Raw genomic sequence first — 21,551 nt, forward strand, 5'->3', positions numbered from 1 at the left:
CTGAAACACTTTGAGGAAGTTTACTGAGAGATGATCATGAAGTTTTATTCACATCCTCCACAGAAAAGGTATTTTAACATCTTCAGTTTCATTCTGTGGTAAAATAGCACAAACCGTGGGAATAAAAGGAGATGACAGGTGTGAAAAACTCATATGAAAGTCCTTTAACTCAGTTTGCTGTAAGGGGGTCGGTGAACATGCATAAAATATTAATGTATTGACTTACAAATTATTCACACAGACACTCTTATATCAACTGATAAAAACTGTTTACATTAAGAGTCTTTGGAGTCAGTGATTGTAACAACATTGCCATCTAGTGCTCATGAATTGTATTTGAAAACCATAAAGCACACGCATGAGAATCTTGATTGTAAATCAATATCAAAATGCTTTATTGTGTACAATACATTACATACGCATTAGTTATTTAAAATTACATTAAAAATAATTTATTATTATTTGCTGAGAATTGAGTCATATTTTATAAAATAATTTCATATTTGATTATTGTTTACAAAATTTATAAAACAGGAAATAAAGCAAACAAAAGAAAAGTTTATTCTGCTCTGCATCATTCAGGGTCTGAGCGTGATGTCTGATCTCGGCTTCTGTTCAACTCTTCTGGATCTGATGTCATAAATCACTATAGCAACAACTGCCACACCCACCAGAGCAGAGAGGACCAATCGGATCACAGTTTCGGTAAAACTGAAACACTGACCACAGTCTGAGAATTAAAAAACTGAAACATCAGTGAACTTCAACAAACTCTTTTAATGAGATACTGTAACTGCATTAGTGTCTAAAATATCAATAAATAAACAACACCTGATTTATCATAAACCCTGAAAACACTTTAATATGAAATTAATGTCTCTTACATAACTGCTGACCTGAACACATCTGACAGAGATGAGTGATGTTGAGATGTTGAGTTTGGTTTGTGATAGGATTGTTGAGTACACAGCTGTATGTGTTTGTATCCTGATATTCAACCTCCAGAGGTAGAGAGAGTCTGATGTTGAGATCAGACACACTGATGCTGGACAATAAACTGTTTCCTTTGTACCAGGACAGACTCACATCTCTCATATTCAACACCAACACTGTACACAGTAACACACAGTTTGAGCTTGATGATGATGATGATGAAGAACAGTCTGAAGAGTTTCTCTTGATGACAGGAACGGGCAGATGAGCTGAAAATATGACGATAGTACAAAATAACATTACTTACAGATAAAAATAAATGATCAAATGTGACTGTAGACGCACTCACCATAGACAATAACAGTAAAACAATTGTATGCAATATAGTGTCTGCTAATGTGTAGTTTATAACGTCCAGTGTGTTCAGTTCTGATGTTTGTGATGGTGAGAGATCCAGTCTGACTGTTTGTCTGTAGATGATCTCTAAATATCCCATCATTTTTGACAAACATAAAGTTTTTCTGGTCCCTTTTAATGATTTCAGCAAGACGAGTCGTATGTTCAAAAGTCCACAGTATGTGATCATCTCTCTGTCTGTCAGTAATATCAGTGTGTAGAGTAACAGAATCTCCCTCCATCACTGACACTGACTTCACTTCATCACCAAACACACCTGAAATACAACATTTTAAGAATAATAACATATCAACTATAAAAGATGTGAGCAACACATTGAGTTTGACTCAAATCAAGCCCAACAATCAAAGTCTTTCTTACCTGCCACACAAACTACAATCATGTAAGTCCACATCTGTATTCAGCATCTGAAGCACTAAACCACTATAGGGAAGTTTAGTGAAAGATGATATTGAGGTAGAGCTTTCAAGTTTATCAAAAGTTTGGAGATTACATCTGTTAGGGGAGGGGCCACTCGGGTATTTACATCAGCGGCCACTCGGCACCACCAAATTCTCTTGCTAGCAGTTCAATTTTACCAATTGTTCACAAATTATATTGGTAAATCTGATAAAAGACAGATACATTTATCCAAATAAAATAAATAGTTTTATATATTTAACTACATTCCTGGAAACATTTTAACTAAGAGAAAGTGAATATAACTGCTGAGTCACCTGAACACATCTTAATGTCAACACACATTCATCCATGTGCACACACACACACACACACACACACACATTCACACAGTCTCATTGTCTCATGTAAGCATAATAAAACCACACTGACCTATCTCAGATCTTAACCAAACTAACAGCTTGCAACATTTGATTTTACTGAAGGGAACTGAAACTGACCAACATTCACACGCATGAGGACACAAACAGATCAAGTTTATTTATTCAGTTCAGTGTAATGCCACATAAAATCTCTGCTTTCTGGTTCTGCAACCGAGGCTGTGATATCTCTGAAAAAAGCACAACAACATTCGTTCAAACTTCCTCATGCTTCAGTTCATCTCTTCCTTATAAATGTTTATACTGTATAATGTACAATAATTTAGCTTATTAAAGGGACATTTCACAAGACTTTTTAAAGATTTAAAATAAATCTTTGCTCTCACCAAAGTGCGTATGTGATGTTCTAGCTCAAAATACCATATAGATGTGTCTTTTTAAATGCAAATGAGCTGATCTCTGCACTAAATGGCAGTGCCGGCGGTTTTATCCCCTTCTGACATCACAAGGGGAGTTGAATTTCAATGACCTATTTTTTCACATGCTTGTAGATAACTAAGTTACTGGGTTGATCTTTTTTCACATTTTCTTGGTTAAAGGGGTCATATGATGAAAATGTTGGCATTGCCACTTTGTAGGTGTGAGCAAAAACAGGTCATTGAAATTTGGCTTTCATTATGATGTCATAAGGATATCTTATTAGAATAATACCGCCTCCTTAATCTGAACTCTGAAAGAGAGAGAAAAGAAGGACTTGACAGCACAATTGAGTTTGAATTACAACAAACCACCATCATTGTGATCAGTGTTTGCACTTTATCCGCTCATTTGCATTTTAAAAAACACACCCAAAACGACACATTTTTGGACTTGACAGCACAATAGAGTTTCAATTACAATAAACCACCATCAGTGTGATCAGTGTTTGCACTTCATCCGCTCATTTGCATTTTAAAAAACACACCCAAAACGACACATTTTTGCTCAAACCTACAAAGTGGCAATGCTAACATTTTCATCATATGACCCCTTTAAAGGAACAGTGTGTAAGAAATTTATATCAATTAAAGGATTGTGGCCAAAACTGGTATTGCAATCACAAAACTTGTGGCTTAAACTGGTACTCCAATCACACAACTGGTGGCCAATACACGACATGACAACATAAACATCAGTTGAGGGCTGCAACTCCACTTTTTAAATGACAATATCCTGGCCAGACCACTGCTGTCAGTGATATAAGTATTTGAAATGAAAACGATTTCTTAATGTCTAATGACATATCAGGGCAATAAATGTATCTTATTTTATTAAGATGTGAAACCAGTAAAATATGTTTAACAAAGTCATATTAGAAATATTAATGTCTGTTTAAATTCACCTAAAATAATTTCACTCACCATTCAGGACAAACAAAACCGAAAGAGAAAAAATCATCCTTCTAAATATTTATTGTAGGGCTGCCAAAAGATCAATCGCGATTAATAGCATACAAAATAAAAGTTTTTGCATAACTTACGTGTGTGCACTGTGTGTAATTTTATATATATATATATATATATATATATATATATATATATATATATATATTATATATATATATATATATATATATATATATATATATATATATATATATATATATATATATATATATATATATATATATATATATATAAACAATACACACACGTTAATGTTTGTATTTAAGAAACATTTACATAATGTATATATAATTAATTATAAATAAAAAAAATATAGAAATTTTTCTTAAATTCATACATGTATGTGTGTATTTATATACACATAATATATACACACAGTACACACACATATATATATATATTATGCAAACACAAACTTTTATTTTGTATGTGATTAACGCGATTAATCTTTTGACAGCCCTACTTTATGTGTTTAATAAACATCTGTCAAATTAATTCATGAGCTTCACTTTGATCTCTCACACATTTGTGTTCTCAAGATAAAGTTTAATTGTGGATATGAGTGGAAAGTGCACATCAGATACACAAACCCACAGCTACACAAACACTCTGGTTTAAATGTTTTAACTAAACAGCAGAATAAACCACAAACATTCAGCTCAGAGTCTTAATTCACTTTGACCTCGATAACAACACAACAACAAAACTTTGACTCTATTGAGGTTAAAACCGATCCGAGTTTGTACACATGTAGGTCGTACACATCACATTGCAAGCTGCTAGAATAAATTATTGTAACATTAGCATAAAATTAGATTAACACCAGTGTTGGGAGTAACGCATTACAAAATATAATATATTACAGTAATATATTAGTTTTTGCTGTAACGCAGTAATATAACGCATTACTCGTAAAATTTTGGTAATATTTCACTCGTTACAGTCTTAGTAACGAGCGCGTTACAACAATGCATTTCAAAATTAGACCGTGTTATTTTAAATTTTTATTTTTGACCAATGCACGCGACCAGCATCCACACATGAAAAAGCTGTGTAAATGGCTGCGTCCCAAACCGCATACTTCCATACTATATAGTGGGCGAAAAGCACTGCTTCTCGTACTCTTTGCCTACTATATAGTATGGAAGTAGGCGGTTTGAGACGCAGCGTATGTCTATTTCCACGGGCTGTATGCAACAAGTTCTTTAACTTTGTATTTGAAATGCGATTTGGACGCGGTGCGCGTCAAATATAGAGATGTTTCTTAAAGAGCCGAATCTGGGAAGTCCGCGGCTGTATTATAAGCATTGACTAAAGTGGTCGCAATCAGGTCCGGTAGCGCCGCACACGCATAATTTTGCGAATAAGAGCACTAAGTAAGAGCAACAGAAAGTTTCTATCTGTCTCCTGTGCTGCTTGAACCTCAGAAGTAAAGAGACTTTTACATGTTGCCAGTAAAATCCATATCACACCAACAATGACAAGGTAACCCAGATAGCATGCAAACCATTGAAACAATGTTAAAAACAGTTGACCCGTCAATGTCAATTGCATTGAATCAACATCAGGTTTGCACCCTCCATTAATATTGAAAAAATATTGAAATTTCAGCGGATCACCATTGTTGTGATCAGTGGTTGCTTTGGTTGGGTCCTTGACTCTGGGTATTCAAGTTAAATCTTTCTTTTCTTCTACCCGTTTGTGTAGTAACATATGTGCATCGGAAATGAAAGATGTGTTTCAAAGTTAGGTTGAAACAGATTGCTTTCTTTGAAGATGTCAAGATGATATAAAATTAAGCTGCTTTACATGATTATGTTGATCTATTTTTGGTTATTATAATTGTTCTGGTTTGTAAATACACTGTGACAAGATAAGCAGAAAAACTGCTGACACATTCAGATATCATTACTCATCCTACGAATCTCAATAACGGTGACAATCATCAAACAAATTCATATAAAACGATCAACTGCAATGCATGCTGGGAATTATAAATTAGTTTAGTACTACGATGATACCCAGCATGCATTGCAGCATGAAGCTTTCTTTTGTTGATCATCACCATTGATGAGATTCATAGACCGATTCATGATGTCAGAGATAGATTCAGTAGTTTAACTTTTTAAATGTGTTTTTATAATCCTCAAAATAACAGACCTGCCACTGTTTCCAACTAGTACCATAATAACAACTTCTGCAAAACTTTAACAGTATTTCATTAATATAATTTAGAGATGTCTACAAGAATTAAACTACTTGATAACATTAGATCTTTGTTTTCTTTGCAATAGCAGATGTACTTTAAAACACTGCTTCAACAGCCAAAGAAAACTTGACATTAAAACACAAGAGTAAAGGGCCCAACCAAAGCAAACACCGATCACGACAATGGTGATTTGTTGAAATTTCAATATTTTTTCAATATTAACGGAGGGTGCAAACCTGCACTCTAAAAAAATAATCCGTAAAAAAAACGGATAATGTCCTGGCAGAAAATTACCGGCACCTTTTCCGTTATGTTTACAGAATTTCCGTTTATACAAAAACTGAACATTCTGTAGATTTAGAGAACACTGTCCGTAGATTTACAGAACATTTTCCGTAGCCTTTAGGGACACTTCAATCTGCCTATGAAACGCAACAATGGTGACAATCAACAACAAAGCTTCATGCCGCAATGCATGCTGGGTACCAGGATTGCAGAAAACTCTTTCTTCACATTTACTCTCACCATTGTTGAGATTTGTATCCAAAGTATTGATGTCTCTGAAGCAAAAACCACAGCTGACAAATTTTCAGCCATCTTATTAAAATAGTGTGTTTTAGATCAGCATAGAGTGTCACTCTTATACATTTCAGTTCATTATTCTTATTTTATCATTTCATATTTAAATGTTAGGCAGCATAACATAACAACATCCAAGCTTATATGACATCATAGTCAATTCTCCTTCCTCAAGCAACAAACGAGTTGTAACTGTACAATCAAAAACACTGTTGCAATGCTAATAGAGCAGAGTCAGTTCTGTGAAGGTCAAGGGACAAAAGCCTAACTAAAGGGAACACTAATCACCATAGTGGTGACTTCAAATGAATCTAAAACAAACACAAACTGGAGATTTAATGTGATAAATGTTGTGGTAAATATCAATTTGACTTACACGTCACGTCAGAAAGAAGATTTGTCTACTAAATCACATGTGTCGATGCTGGAATAGTTTAACACTTGTATCTTGTTCTGACAGCATTTGTTTAGAAGTTAAACATCATCCATGTTAGAAAATAACTCTGCAAGCAAGTTGTAATTTTAGGTTTCAAACAGAGATGGTGATAGAGAGGCAAAAGTGAAAGATTGCAGCAGGGGTTATTGTACCCATAATGCAACATGTTATTAAAAAACGGATAAATGCCTGTAAAACATAAATACGGAAAATTCCTTCATATTTCCACAGTACTTTGTCCGTTTTTTTATGGATTTTTTTTAGAGTGTGATATTGATTCAATGGTATTAACATTGACAAATCAACGATTTTTAACATTGTTTCAATGGTTGCATGCTATCTGGGTAAGTTAACGTTGCTATGGTTACAGTCCATATACATAATAGATTGCTAGGCTATTCCTATGCTATCTACAGTTTTATTACAAACAGCAACCTAAACTACAACATAACATTAGTGAAGACTTAAACATGGTTATCTAAATAGTACATGTAAACATCACTGTTTAAAGTTTTTACCAGCCTTTGTATGGGAGCCTATATTCATTGTTTGGCAAAAAGCAGTGTTCCTCTGTTTGTCTGTTTTATTAAGCAATGATGTGTTAGCCTACATGTAATCCTTATATTGGACTGAAATGAGCTGTATTCCTTGAGGCCTAATCCTCCAATAGGACTTTTTGATAAGTTGTGTCAACCCAGTGCATGCCAGGTTTGTGCTGTGAATCTGAATTAAAAGTGAATTAAAGAATAGAAATGAAAAGAGGTTGCGTCTCTTACCATGTTATTAGGCTATACTATAGGTTGCATTATAGTGGGCTCTATTGTGTTTGGTATGTGTACCATAATTTACCAGACTTTTACCAGATCATTTGTCTATGTTTATGATTATGACAGTAATTGTTACTGTATTTTGCCATAAGTCTTCACTTTGCCTATTCAAAGCTCGAGGGCCAACACATAACTTCTAGATTTATAAGCAGCAACAAACTACATTTTAACATTTTATAATGCCTAGTCATACTTCTGTTCTTTTGATGAAAGTAACTCAAAAGTAACGCAAAAGTAGTGTAACTCATTACAGTTCAGAGACAGTAATATTGTAATGTAACTAATTACTTTCAAATGACAGTAATTTGTAATATATAATGTATTACACTTTGGAAGTAACTTGCCCAACACTGATTAACACTTTGAAATGTTGTGATGTATGTGATAGTGAAAGATCCAGACTTCATTTTTTTCAGTGTTCAGTGTCTATAATACAGAACCACTATGAGGAAGTTTACTAAGAGATGATCGTGAGGTTTAATTCACATCTGCCAATAGTTCACATGAAAGTAATTTTGACTTCTTGTTTCATCCTGTGGTAAAAAAAAAATAGCACAAGCCACAGATGGAGATGTAGGTGTTAATCTGTGTAGGTGGACACGCATAAAATTTGAAAGCCCCTATTTTCCTTCTCAAGATTTTCTTTGGTGTGTAAGCATATACCATCTGCAAAGTTACAAATTTCAAAGTCTACAATGATGTGAGTTATCATCTCCAAATAAAATCTTTTTTCCTTGGACTACAATGAATGCAAATATTGTAGGCAACAGTTTTCTTCCACAGCGACTCGACATGGACGCAACGGCCTTATCATAATTCCTCCCGTTTCTGACTCACAGCCTGTAAGTAGTCTATGTTTTATTATTTAAAGAATTTAGTGACTAAACCACGACTCAAACACATCACATTTCCAGAACAAGCTTGAGGTGTTCGGCCAATCACAATGCACGCAATACACAATTATAATTTTTTTGCAATGTAATGGGGCACTTTAACAACTAACTTTATTATAAAGAAAGAGATCTCGTATCTTTACTGTGGGTTCACACCAGCTGCGTTTGAGGCATCAAATTCAGTTTGCCGCTTGAACATTTTGATGGGGCATACACACCAAACACGAGTTCAACGATTTGCGCGAGTAGATTACATACAAAGTCAATGCAAAGACGCGAGTGACACGATATGGGCGGCGCGCTTGCTGCGAAAACACACGCTTTTTGCCTCAAACGCGTCTTCCCCAAGTTGATAATATTCAACTCAAGCGAAAAATTCTCATGACATGAAGTTAAATCCTGCGAGTAATCTAGAGCGAGTAGCGCAATGCAATACGAGAGAGTAAAGATATCTTTACTTAAAATTTTTTATGTTTGTTTACTTAAAAAAATGTATGTAATCAGTTTCAACAAAATTTTTGAGTACTCTGAACTTGTCGGGTTTTGTAGCATTAGTTTACTTCATTTGCACGTAAAATACTATTCATCAAGACATTCATGACATCATCAAGACATTCATGTGACTCTGCTCGCTTCCTGTAATCACATTACTACTAGAGCATGCTCCTTATTGGTTAGCGCGGTGCAGCAATGCTCAATACGTGCCCTTTGCGTGAACTAGATGGAATCGCGTCTACCACTCTGCACTAAACGCCTCATTTGCGCCACGAGACCTCGACACGAGCGTCAACGCATCTTCACATTGACTTAACATTGAAATCACTCGCGCTTGACGCCTCTACTGCGGCTGGTGTGAACACAGCATTTTAATGACATCAACAAACTTGTTAGTGCCACCACCAGAGGAGACTCTACACATCTCCCAGACCATCATCCAATGCACTACAGTGTCATCCATTGTAGGGATCAAAGTATGAAACATTATTTGTAGACATTTGTTTATTTATTTATTTTTTAAATTATAGAATATTGAAATGTTAATTGCAGTGTACATAGTATAAGCTGATTTTTTTCTTGTAAAAAGCAACAGACAAACCTTACTGAACATAGTTAATACACTTACAGTTATTCAAGTTCATTTATGGTCATTAGACTGACAACATGTGATATGATACAACAAGAGACTCAACATAACTCCCATCTGACTGAGTGAACAAACGAACTACTAACTACCACAAATACTTATGATCGTGTGTATTCAATAATCATTTAGTAACATTGAACTTTTCTAAGAATTTCACTTTTCGATATGGAGAAAGAATATAAATGAATTCAATAGTAAACTGTAATGCAGAAATTATAATACTGATATAGAGATCTCAGACATAGTATAAAACATTTTGTTTGTTGCTGTAAATACTTGTTTTTTCTAAAAACAAAGACCGATTACAAAACATTTTGCCTTTTTGCTGATTTTTATGTATAAATGTTTAAACATGCATGCATTTGCACATTAACATGCTTTTGCGATTGGTTTTCAGTTGAGATTCCCGGACAACATTATGATGTTGTTAACTCACAGTAACACATGAGTACACTGTGTTGACATCAGCTTTCTGTAGAAACAAGAAAAACTAAAGTTACGATCATGTTGAGTCATTGCATGGGTTTGGCATCAGTCATGGCCTAATGTTGAGAGTCAGTTTTCCCACACCTTAGTTAACTTCAAATTCAAGGACCTTTCAAGGACTTTCCAGGTCCAATACACTCAAATGGATTTTTCTCCAGAAAACTTCTTGCATAAAATAGTTTCAAGCACATTCAATGACCTGTATCTATGTACGTATATTTTCAAAAACTTCCCAGGGCCTTAAATTTTCCCCACCAGATTAACACACAGTCAAGGATTTCAAGGACCCGTATGAACCCTGATATATATATATATATATATATATATATATATATATATATATATATATATATATATATATATATATATATATATATATATATATATATACCCACTGAGCAATGCGTCTTAAAAAGACGTCATTTCGACGTCCCATGAGGAGCCAGAATGAAAGTTTTTATGACGTATATAAGCTTTAAAACATATATAGGAGCTCAAAGCAGGAACAGCAAACACATTAACACAATCTCTTACCGGAGTCTCTTTACGGCGAGCACAAAATGTTGTTTCGGCATAATGTATCTCTTCCTCATCAGTCTGAACTGTTTTTAAAATCAACAGTTAGAAATTGTGCTTAAAAGTAATATTGGGACACATCTTTACACACAAATGACTTTTAGTGGAATAAAAACTGATAATACTTGCCTTTTTGTCTTTTATGTCTAGAATAGAGAACGCATATCACACATAGAGCTGCAGAAACCACAACCAATACAACCACACCAACAACTATCCCTACCTGGGTGAGTGCTGCAATGTAAAAAAAAAAAACATTCAGTGTTTAAATTAAGAAAGTGTTTGACTTAAGAAACCACCACATACAGATATCTAAAACATAGTGAAGATTTTATACAACTTATAAAAATAATTTGAGTAAAGAAGAACCAAATATATTTGTTAATCAATTTTTGGGTCGTCCTTTACAACCATCAATACATCGACAAATATCTGTCACTGCAGTCTTACCTGAACACGGCTGACAGAGATGAGTGATGTTGAGATGTTGAGTTTGGTTTGTGATGGTATTGTTCACCACACAGCTGTAAGTGTTGTTATCCTGAAAATCAACCTCCAGAGGCAGAAAGAGTCTGATGTAGAGATCAGACACACTGATGTTGGACAATAAACTGTTTCCTTTATACCAGGACAGACTCACATCTCTCACATTCATCACTGAACACAATAATGAACAGTTTAAACTTGATGATGATGATGATGAAGGGCACTGTGATGAGTCTCTGATGATAACAGGAATGGGCAGAGGAGCTGAAAACAAACATATACTGTGTGTATACTATAGAGTTTTCACTAGATGAGCAACATAATTGTTCAAATATAAACTCACCATAGATAGTAACATTAAATATCTTGTCTGAATTTCCTCTGTCACTTTTAATCTGTAGTCTATAAAGTCCAGTGTGCTCAGTTCTAATGTTTTTGATGGTGAGAGATCCAGACTGACTGTCCAGTAATAGTTTCTTGTGTCCAAATGTCTTGTTACTATCAAACATATCAATGCTTTGCTTGTACAATTCAGCTATACGAGTCTCTTGAGGTCCAAACATCCAAAGTATGTGATCACGTTGCTGTATTTCAGTAAAATTAGTGTATAGAGTAACAGACTCTCCCTCCATCACTGACACTGACTTCACTTCATCTCTGGCAACACCAAACACACCTGAAAGACAAACACTATGAACCACATATCATGGCAAGTCAGCTTGCAGTGGGGAGTGTCTGTGTCTGGAGGGGGGGGGTCAGGGTCATCACAAAATAAAAAAACAAATTTTTTTTCCAGGGCTCAATGATTTTTACTACTGGCAGTGGTGGCCGGTGACTTTTTTTTCGACGGCGCTTGATGCAAAGTTCGTCACAACATGTATGTAGTCCGTCATGTGTGTGGTTCATAATTTCAAAATATGTGTTCTGCGCGTCGAGTGATCCTATCTGCATCACGTGTCATGCCAAAATAAGTGCCTGCTGCAGATGCGTCTAAAGGGTTTATGATAAAAGAGACGCTCACATTTGCCAGATACTCGCATAATCTCATGCATAATCAGAGTTTAGTGTTAAGTGAGTGTCTTGCATGTATTTTGTAAACGTGAGCGTCTCTTTTAACATAAACGGCTAATCTAACAGTAGAGGAGAGCGGGGTAAGTTGTCACACTGTTCACATCTCCAACACTAGAGGCACTATTTCAAAAATCAAATAAAAAACGAACAACTTCTATATTTAACTTCATGTTCAAATCTGGTCAAGATCGCTCTAATCAAACGTTAGCACAATTTTCATACTTTTGTCTTAACAAAGTGCAAATGTTTTTCTTTTTAGGTATTAATGTTAATAAATATTATTTTGCACAAAATTGAGAAGATAATAAGTGACCATTCTCTATTCAACAGTCTACAACTCTCTAATGAGATCAATGAATACAACATATGTGCCCAAGACTTTCTTGTTTTATTTGGTATGAGATATCTTTGATACAGCATCATGTATTTCATTTTACTTTGAGGAACCTGTAACCAGATCTTCATCATTTGCTAGGTATGCAATATTCTCATTTGATTATATTTGTTTCTTCGTGTTTTAATTGGATTGTGAATTGACTTTGAACTTTCCTACCTAATAAATTGTGTTTCGATTTATTCTAAGTTGCTTCAAAAGTTATTGACATGACTAATAAATTACGATGTATCCTTGTTATCACAAAATCAGGCTAGTACCGGACTAAAATCCCAGTCTAGATGGCATAGTGGTAATCAGCAGAGGATTTTGGAGATCTGACTTGCACTTGGCGTTAGTTTAAGTTAAATGCGTGGAGGCTAATTTCCTGTTTTGAGTAACATATAAATGTTGTCTGACCACTCTCAACCAGATGAGCCTCAACCTCTGGTTATAGTAATGTTAAAGTTGCATAGTAAGTTACGGCACGATTATACAAAGCTATCATTGGAGAAGACGGACAGATTGCTTTATGGTAGCTGTCGTGAACCTCTGGATAGAAATAACTATTGTAAAAAATTAAGTTGCACCTCTAAAGGGGACTAAATAAAGTGTTTAGAAATGAGCAAGCATAGGGTGACCTTCTGCCCTTACGAAAATTAACCATGATTTTACTACAGTTAAAAACAAAAAAACATGGTTACTGTAGTAAAACCATGGTAACCACAAAATAGCCAATTTTCAAAAACCATAGTTAAACCATGGTTGGTGTAGTAAAACCATTGCTGATAGTAATCAATACACCAAAAAAACATGGTTACTACACTTTTACCACAATAAAACCATGGCTAATTTTCGTAAGGGTGAGCATATGGTCCACCCTCTAGCAACGACCAAGCCTGGTTTGATTGTGATTGTGGGCCCGCATGATTATTAACCCTTGTGTGGTGTTCGTATTTTTGTTACTTAGACGATGTTTGTGGGTCTGGTGGACCCAGAGCATTATTAGTATCTTAAACCAATGCAGTCATACAAATTTATGTAATATTGTTTACATATGTTTACTTTAGCCTTATTGCAAGTAATATAGACAGAATTTATGGTTAATATTTGTCATTTACCACTGACAGAGGACTATTTATAAACTAAAGTGCCATTCGTTTTTGTGGTAATATAAAATAGAAGAATACAATTCTATTCTGATCCAGATATTGGGGGAACACATGTTTATCTTAAATAAGTATAAATGAAACAAAGTTTTTTTTTATCACTGTTGATGTTTAATTCTTTGAACTTTTTGAAATTGTACACATTTTTGTCAGTCTACACAGCACAGGCCCCAACTGAACAGATGCCGTATCATAAGATATTATCCACACTGAACACATAACTTGTTCATGCCAGCCTACACAACACATAAGAAGCAAATTTTTACTCTGTAGTTGTGTTGTGTATGCATTTCTTGCATTTTATACACATATATTGTGTCCATCGTATGTCCACACACATTGCAGTACAATGTGTTGCTATTGCCCACAACTTAGAATGATGAAAATACATGGATAATATTTTACTTTCTCTATTATTCACTCTCTCTCTCTCACACACATCTTTGTGGGACATTTGGTCCCCACAACGTGATAAATACCAGGTATACACACACCATAGGTTTTGTGGTAAATCCATGGTTTTACAAATGGTTATCAATATACCAAATTACCATGATTACTATTCTTTTACTACAATAAAGCTATGGATTTTTTGTAAGGGAGATAATGATAAAATGTAGAATGTTTCCTGTTGGAGAGAAGGTAAAGTGTTTGGGACAGTAGGTACAGACAAATGTTCATGCATGATATAGAACATGTTGTATTCTTGCGGTATTACAGCAAGAGCAGAAGGACAAAACTCTGACATGCATCCATCACATACATACAGGCATAAATACAAACACACTCATGCACTCACAGGAGTCCCAGATATGAGAAAAACAGAGTAAAGTTACATAGCACATTCAATTTTCACTCGTTTATTACCCCCGGGTCCAGTGGACCCGAACACCACATATGTAATATAAATGTGTAGGGGGGGTATACAGTGTACAGTAATTATAAAGTTAATTATTTTTATGTTCTTCATAGAAAATGAGCCAAGGCCAATGAATCTGAGGTTGAAACAAAAATGAATTGCATAATTTTTCTTTCAGTAAACCTTAAAAAAATGGGTCCCACAGACCCGAACACCACACAAGGGTTAAATATTAATAAACGGCCGGTGCGTGAGTCCGAAGCGACATGTGTTGCCGAACGAACGAACGGATGCCATAGCAAGTAGGGCTAAATCAGAATAACCAAACATCCACCCAAATTCTGCAATGGTTACAAGTAATGATCAATACAATTTGTATTAACTTTATCTTTTTGGAGTCATATAAAACTACCTAAACTGCGTGCTGCCAAAACGTCATCTGCAAGAATCTTTATTTCCGTCGTTGGGCCAATGGATGGATGGGTATTATATTTTTCCCCTAACATGAGTATTTAAAACAAACAGGTAAACTGATAGTTGTAAGTTACACATTGAATTTGACTAGAATCAAGAATGACAAAAAACATTTAAACAATTAAAGTCTTTCTTACCTGTCAGACAAACTAAAAACATATAAGTCCAGATTTGTCTTCTGTATATTTATTAGCATTCAGTGTCTGAATAACCACTATGATTAAGTTTAGTCAGATATGATCAGGAGGTTTTATTGACACCCTTCACTAGTTCACAGGAAAGGACATTTTTAAATATGTGCTCATTCTGTGTCACAAATAGGACAACCCACAGATATATGTAGGTGTAAGAAAAACTAAAGTCTAACAACTCAGTTTGCTGGGAGTGAAGATCCATAAAATATAAATCTATTTACTGAGCAATCTTTTACAGACAATCTTGTATATGACAAGGGCCGGCAGTACCTAGGCAGACTAGATGACAGACAGACAGGTTGGTGGTTGCTGAGCAGACATCAGCTGGGCATCACATTGAGTGAAGGTTAGTAGATCAGCGGTGTGATAATCTTCACAGCAGCAGGAACTGGCTCTGTTAGTCTCAGTGTCATCGGGTTCGAGACAGGGAAAGAGAAACAAAATCTTATTCGCATGGGGCCTATTGCGTGTCGCAAGCTGACTATTTTGACATATGTATATTTACAAGATGAGTTATGCGAATGCTTGTTATAGATATATGTCTTTATATAAGACTTAAATTGATCGACTGTATCTGATTCACAAACATTGTTTGGTTAACCATTCCAGAGTTAGTAAAGACACTTTTGATATTCTATGGATAATTAAACGAACATAAGTTTGTGACCGCAGTATACGCGATGCATTGTATTCTGATAGTAATTCCATTTAAGGCTTTATAGGCGATTAGCAGTATTTTAAAAATAAATGTATGTTACTGGTAGTCAGTGTAAAGATGCCAAAATTAGGCTTATGTGATCATACTTCTTAGATCATAGTTCTTCTGTTTAACTCTTCTGGATCTGATGTCATAAATCACTATAGCAACAGTGGCCACACCCACCACAGCAGAGAGGGCCAATCGGACCACAGCTTCAGTAAAACTAAAACACTAGCCAAAGTCTGAGGATTTAAAGGGGTCATGTGGTGAAAATGTTGGCATTGCCACTTTGTAGGTTTGAGCAAAAATGTGTTGTTTTGGGTGTGTTTTTTAAAATGCAAATGAGCGGATAAAGTGCAAACACTGATCACAATGATGGTGGTTTGTTGTAATTCAAACTCAATTGTGCTGTCAAGTCCTTCTTTTCTCTCTCTATCAGAGTTCAGATTAAGGAGGCGGTATTATTCTAATAAGATATCCTTATGACATCATAATGAAAGCCAAATTTCAATGACCTGTTTTTGCTCACACCTACAAAGTGGCAATGCTAACATTTTCATCATATGACCCCTTTAAAAAGAGCAAAACTGAAACATCAATGTGAACTTTAACAAACTCTGTTAAACAGATTACTGCATTGGTTTAAAAGAGTATAAAATAACAGTTTGACCAATAAATAAACCTCACTTGATTTATCATAAAGCCCTGAAAACATTTTAACTGAGAGATCAGTGAATATGATTGATTGTAATGATTGTAAAATAACTGCTGACTCACTTGAACACGGCTGACAAAGTTCAGTGATGTTGAGATGTTGAGTTTGGTTTGTGATGGTATTGTTCACCACACAGCTGTATGTGTTTGTATTCTGATATTTGACCTCCAGAGGTAGAGAGAGTCTGATGTTGAGATCAGACACACTGATGCTGGACAATAAACTGTTTCCATTATACCAGGACAGACTCACATCTCTCATATTCAACACTGAACACAATAATGAACAGTTTGAGCTTGATGATGATGAAGATGATGAACAGTTTGAAGACCCAGCTAGAAATAAAAAGTTCCAAGAACGCTCCCCGAAAGCCCCCGAATGCTCCCAAAAACACTCTGCCAACGTCAAAAGCGGCTAGTTTTTTTTAAGTTCTAGGAACGTTTCTGTTGTCTGAACGTTAGAGTAATGTTACATTTTACCATTTTAAACGTTATGACAATGTCATGTTTAAATGTTCACACAATGTTTGAAACAACGACTGTTTATTGTGTTGACTGGTTTGATTGTTGTGTGGATGATAGAGAAACATTGCATTTTATTATTTTGTAAAACATTATTTCTGAATGTTCAGTAAATATATTGCTGTAGAAAACACAATTCACTTACTAGGTTTAGATGTTGATGTTTGTTTCATTTTAAGTCACCCTTATTGTGATTAGTAATTGTTTTAGTTGGTCTCTTGACACTTGACTTTTTGCTTGCTAGTTTTTTCCTGGTTGTGTTAACTTTGTGTTAATGCACCACATGTGTTATGAACATGCCAAGTTAATAGTGTTATTCTGTAATTGTTGGTACATAATGGTAAAGATCATCACCTAATTCATTTACTAATCAAAACTTTATTTTCTGTCAAAAATGCAAATGAGATCCAGCACCTTCACAGCAGTTTGTCATTGAGGAGTTTCAGAAACTTTAGACAAAAAATATCTGCTGTATAACCGGGATGCACAAACATCAAGAACCAGACCACGAATCTCAACCATGGCGACAACCAAATGAAAAACTTCATGCTGCAATGCATGCTGGGTATTAACAAATTACAAACCTCATTCAGGACTCCCAGCATGCACTGCAGCATGGATAAATAAGGATTTTTTTTAACAATTTTAATTGTCACCATGGTTGAGATTCATAGTCTGATTCTTGATGTTTGGGCATCCCAACTATATAGCGGATATTTTTTGTCCAAAGTTTCTAAAACTCCTTAATGTCAAACTGCTGTGAAAGAGCTGGATCCAACACACAATATTGGCAGGAAATAAACCTCTGATTAGCAAATGAACCAGGTGATGATCCCCACAGTCATACCAACCACCACAGAAACACATCAACAACTTTTCACAACAAATGTGGTGCACCACCACAAAGGTAACACAACCAGGAAAAAAACAGCAGGCAAAAAGTCAAGTGTCAAGAGACCAACCAAAACAAACACGAACCACAACAAGGGTGACCCAAAATGAAACATCAACATCCAAACCCAGCAAGCGAATCGAGTTTTCTACAGCAATATATTTACTGCATACAGAAATAATGTTTTATAAAATAATAAAATGTAATGTTTCTCTATCATTTACATAACAATTAAACAAGTCAATATAATAAACAGTTGTTGTTTTAAACATTGTGTGAACATTAAAACATGACATTGTCATAACGTTTAAAATGGTAAAATGTAACATTACTCTAACGTTCAGACAACAGAAACGTTCTTAGAACTTTAAAAAAAACTAGCCGCTTTTAACGTTGGCAGAATGTTTTTGGGAACATTCGGGAACTTTCAGGGAACGTTCTTAGAACTTTTTATTTCTAGCTGGGGAGTTATGAGTGATGACAGGAAGGGGCAGAGGAGCTAAAAAAAATGACAAAATGTGTGAGAGAATGTTACTTACAAATTAAAACAAATACAAAATGATCAAAAAAGATGTAGATGTAGTCTCACTTTATGTGCATTATTAAATCTGTAATGAAGTCTATTAGCCTCTAAATTATTTTATCAGACAGAAAGTCAAAAACAGGGAAAATACAGTAATTAAAACTTTAATTTAGCCTTCACACACATCTACACTTCCAAAACTCTTTATTCATTTCTGTAATTAAACCCTTCACTCACCATAGACAATAACAGTAAAACTTGTGTATGATATCTTGTCTCTGATAATAGTTAGTTTATAAACTCCATTGTGTTCAGTTGTGATGTTTGTGATGGTGAGAGATCCAGTCTGACTGTTCATCTGTAGATGATCTCTAAATAACCCATCCTCACTGACAATCACAGAGTTCATCTGGTCCCTTGTAATAATTTCAGCTATAAGATTGGTTCGGTCAAAACTCCAGATTATATGTAGGTCTCTCTGTATTTGAGTAATATCAGTGTGTAGAGTAACAGAATCTCCCTCCATCACTGACACTGATGTCACTTCATCTCCATCAACACCAAACACAACTAAAACACAAACAGAAAATAATTGCATCACTTATGAACAAAATATCATGGCCAGTCAACTGAGATGGTTCTCACTGCGGAACACAACATCCAGGGGGCAGGGTTGGATCTAGATCCAACTCCTCCCACTTTATATACTTTGTTCCGCCAAATGAACCAGTATATTTGCGTTGTTGCAGCCCGCAATAAGTTGCAACCTGTGGTCGCCAACGTTTGCTCTTATCGGTTTAAGTGTACGTTTGATTAATAATATAGTCAAGAAAGATTCATAATTTAGAAAGTATCACAGTTAGGTGTAACGGGAAGGACACGTTCCTGACAATGTGAAATCACTGAAGGGATTTATTTGTACATTATCCAACTTATTACAAAGCTATTCCTATACGAGTAAATATAAAAACAAATGTATTTGATATCTTTTATTAGCAAATAAAAAAAGTAAACCATCTATGAGGGAAACCTGTTTCCTATTGGCTGTAAGACACGTTAAAACGTCCATAAAAGATAAACATTCAATTTATTAATTTCTAAATAACATGCCATAGCCTATATATTTTAATAATTATGCATATTTATACTGTATTCATTCATAGGTCTTAAACTGCATGTGGTAAGATTACTCGTAGTAGGCTTACTCGAAATGTTTTACTCCTAAACATTATAGCAAAAAAATTACATTTCACCCTAAAGGCACTACTTTTATTGTAGTCATAAGTAAAGTTCGTTTTTATGTCAAAAAATAACTTAATTACGTTACGAGTTAATGCGGAAATGGTAACGCAGCAACACGTGTATGACGTGTCTTTCTTGTGGTAAAACTGTCGTCCAATGGGATCTCTGGATCTGGATCCAGCTCCGCCCCTGGATCTGAATCCAACCCCGCCCCCTGGATGTCGTGTTCTGCAGTGAGGCGCTACTGGGTCAACTTGCAGTGGGGAGTGGTTGTGTGTGTGTGGGGGGGGGTCATCACAAAATAAAAAAACAAATATTTGGCTCAATGCTTTTTTTCTACTGGCTAGGTTGGGCCAGTGGTTCAGCTTTTAACTTGCACTGCCAACATTTTCAATCGCCCCATCACCAAAAACAGGCCTGGTTATTGTTTTCATTTATATTCATGACCCATGTAACCTTAATAAATAATGTTATGTCACCTAAACCAGCATACAAACATACAAATGACACAAAACAGCGCTGTTCAGGTTTCTCACGTTAATCCAGTGCTTCTCAATTATTTTCTGTCACGCCCCCCCTAGGAAGAAGTAAACATTTTGCGCCCCCCCAACTCTCTGCCGCGACTGTAACTAGTATAATTTGTCTATAAAATTACTCATCTGCAAGGCATTGCATCCTTATTAACATTGAGAAAACACAAAAAGAAAACATAAAAAAAGAAATATCGATCAACTTACAACAAATAATAACTTTATTAACATTGTTTTTTAGTCTGTAACAGAAAAGACTTAAAATGCATCAATTTGCCTGAAATAAAAAAATCAATCCTTATTTAAAGTATAATATTTTTTGACCATTTGATACTGAAAAATTAAATTAAATATAATCAATAAATAATAATAAAAAACACAAGCGGCTTATCAGCGTGATTGGGGTGTAATGTCTTTAAGTGACGATGCAAAAAAATAACTTCCTTAAAATTTATTTGCCCCGGGGTCTGGCGCCCCCCCCCCCCCTGGTGTCGCTTCGAGCCCCCCCTGGGGGTCCCGCCCCACTATTTGAGAAGCACTGCGTTAATCTAAGGGTACTGTACTTTACAGGTACAAAACTGAACTAAAAGTAATCAAGTAATGTGTAGTCTTCACTGTATAACTTAAATATATACGGTATTCAAACTGACCAATCAGAAGACTGATTAAAAAAAAGATCAAATAGATGTGAGTTTGACTCAAATCAAGTATGACAAAAACACATTTATGTAGAATCAAAGTCTTTCTTACCTGCTACACAAACTACAAACATATAAGTCCACATTTCTTCACTGTATATTCAGTATCTGAAGTACAGAAGCATATGAGGAAGTTTAGTGAGAGATGATCGTGAGGTTTTGTTCACATCCTCACAGTTCCCAGGCAATATTTTCACATCTTGTTTTATTCTGTGTACAAATAGCACAAGCCACAGAAAGAGATGTGGGAGTAAGAAAAACTAAAGTCTAACAACTCGTACAACTCTAATGTTTGCTGAGGTGGACATCAATAAAATATAAATCTATATACTGACAAATCATTTACAGACAATCTTTTATGGACAAGGGACGGCAGTACC

At 35.1% G+C, this 21,551-nt stretch overlaps 2 protein-coding genes across 2 annotated transcripts; both read right to left on the minus strand.

The window, feature by feature from the left end:
* Window positions 1-390: 390 nt before the first annotated feature.
* LOC129453815 (uncharacterized) lies at window positions 391-21,257 on the minus strand. The gene is made up of 8 exons (XM_073861769.1): window positions 21,224-21,257; window positions 18,939-19,271; window positions 18,644-18,677; window positions 16,828-17,084; window positions 11,554-11,886; window positions 11,175-11,474; window positions 4,165-4,183; window positions 391-711 (listed from the first exon to the last, which is right to left on the minus strand). The coding sequence occupies exons 1-8, from the start codon at window positions 21,255-21,257 to the stop codon at window positions 579-581; spliced, it is 1,443 nt and encodes a 480-aa protein (XP_073717870.1). The 3' UTR covers window positions 391-578.
* Window positions 863-1,935, minus strand: LOC141359271 (uncharacterized). The gene is made up of 2 exons (XM_073861439.1): window positions 1,283-1,935; window positions 863-1,202 (listed from the first exon to the last, which is right to left on the minus strand). The coding sequence occupies exons 1-2, from the start codon at window positions 1,635-1,637 to the stop codon at window positions 871-873; spliced, it is 687 nt and encodes a 228-aa protein (XP_073717540.1). The 5' UTR covers window positions 1,638-1,935; the 3' UTR covers window positions 863-870.
* Window positions 21,258-21,551: the final 294 nt, after the last annotated feature.

Source organism: Misgurnus anguillicaudatus, chromosome 23 (assembly GCF_027580225.2).
Source record: "Misgurnus anguillicaudatus chromosome 23, ASM2758022v2, whole genome shotgun sequence".
Taxonomy (NCBI): Eukaryota; Metazoa; Chordata; class Actinopteri; order Cypriniformes; family Cobitidae; genus Misgurnus; species Misgurnus anguillicaudatus.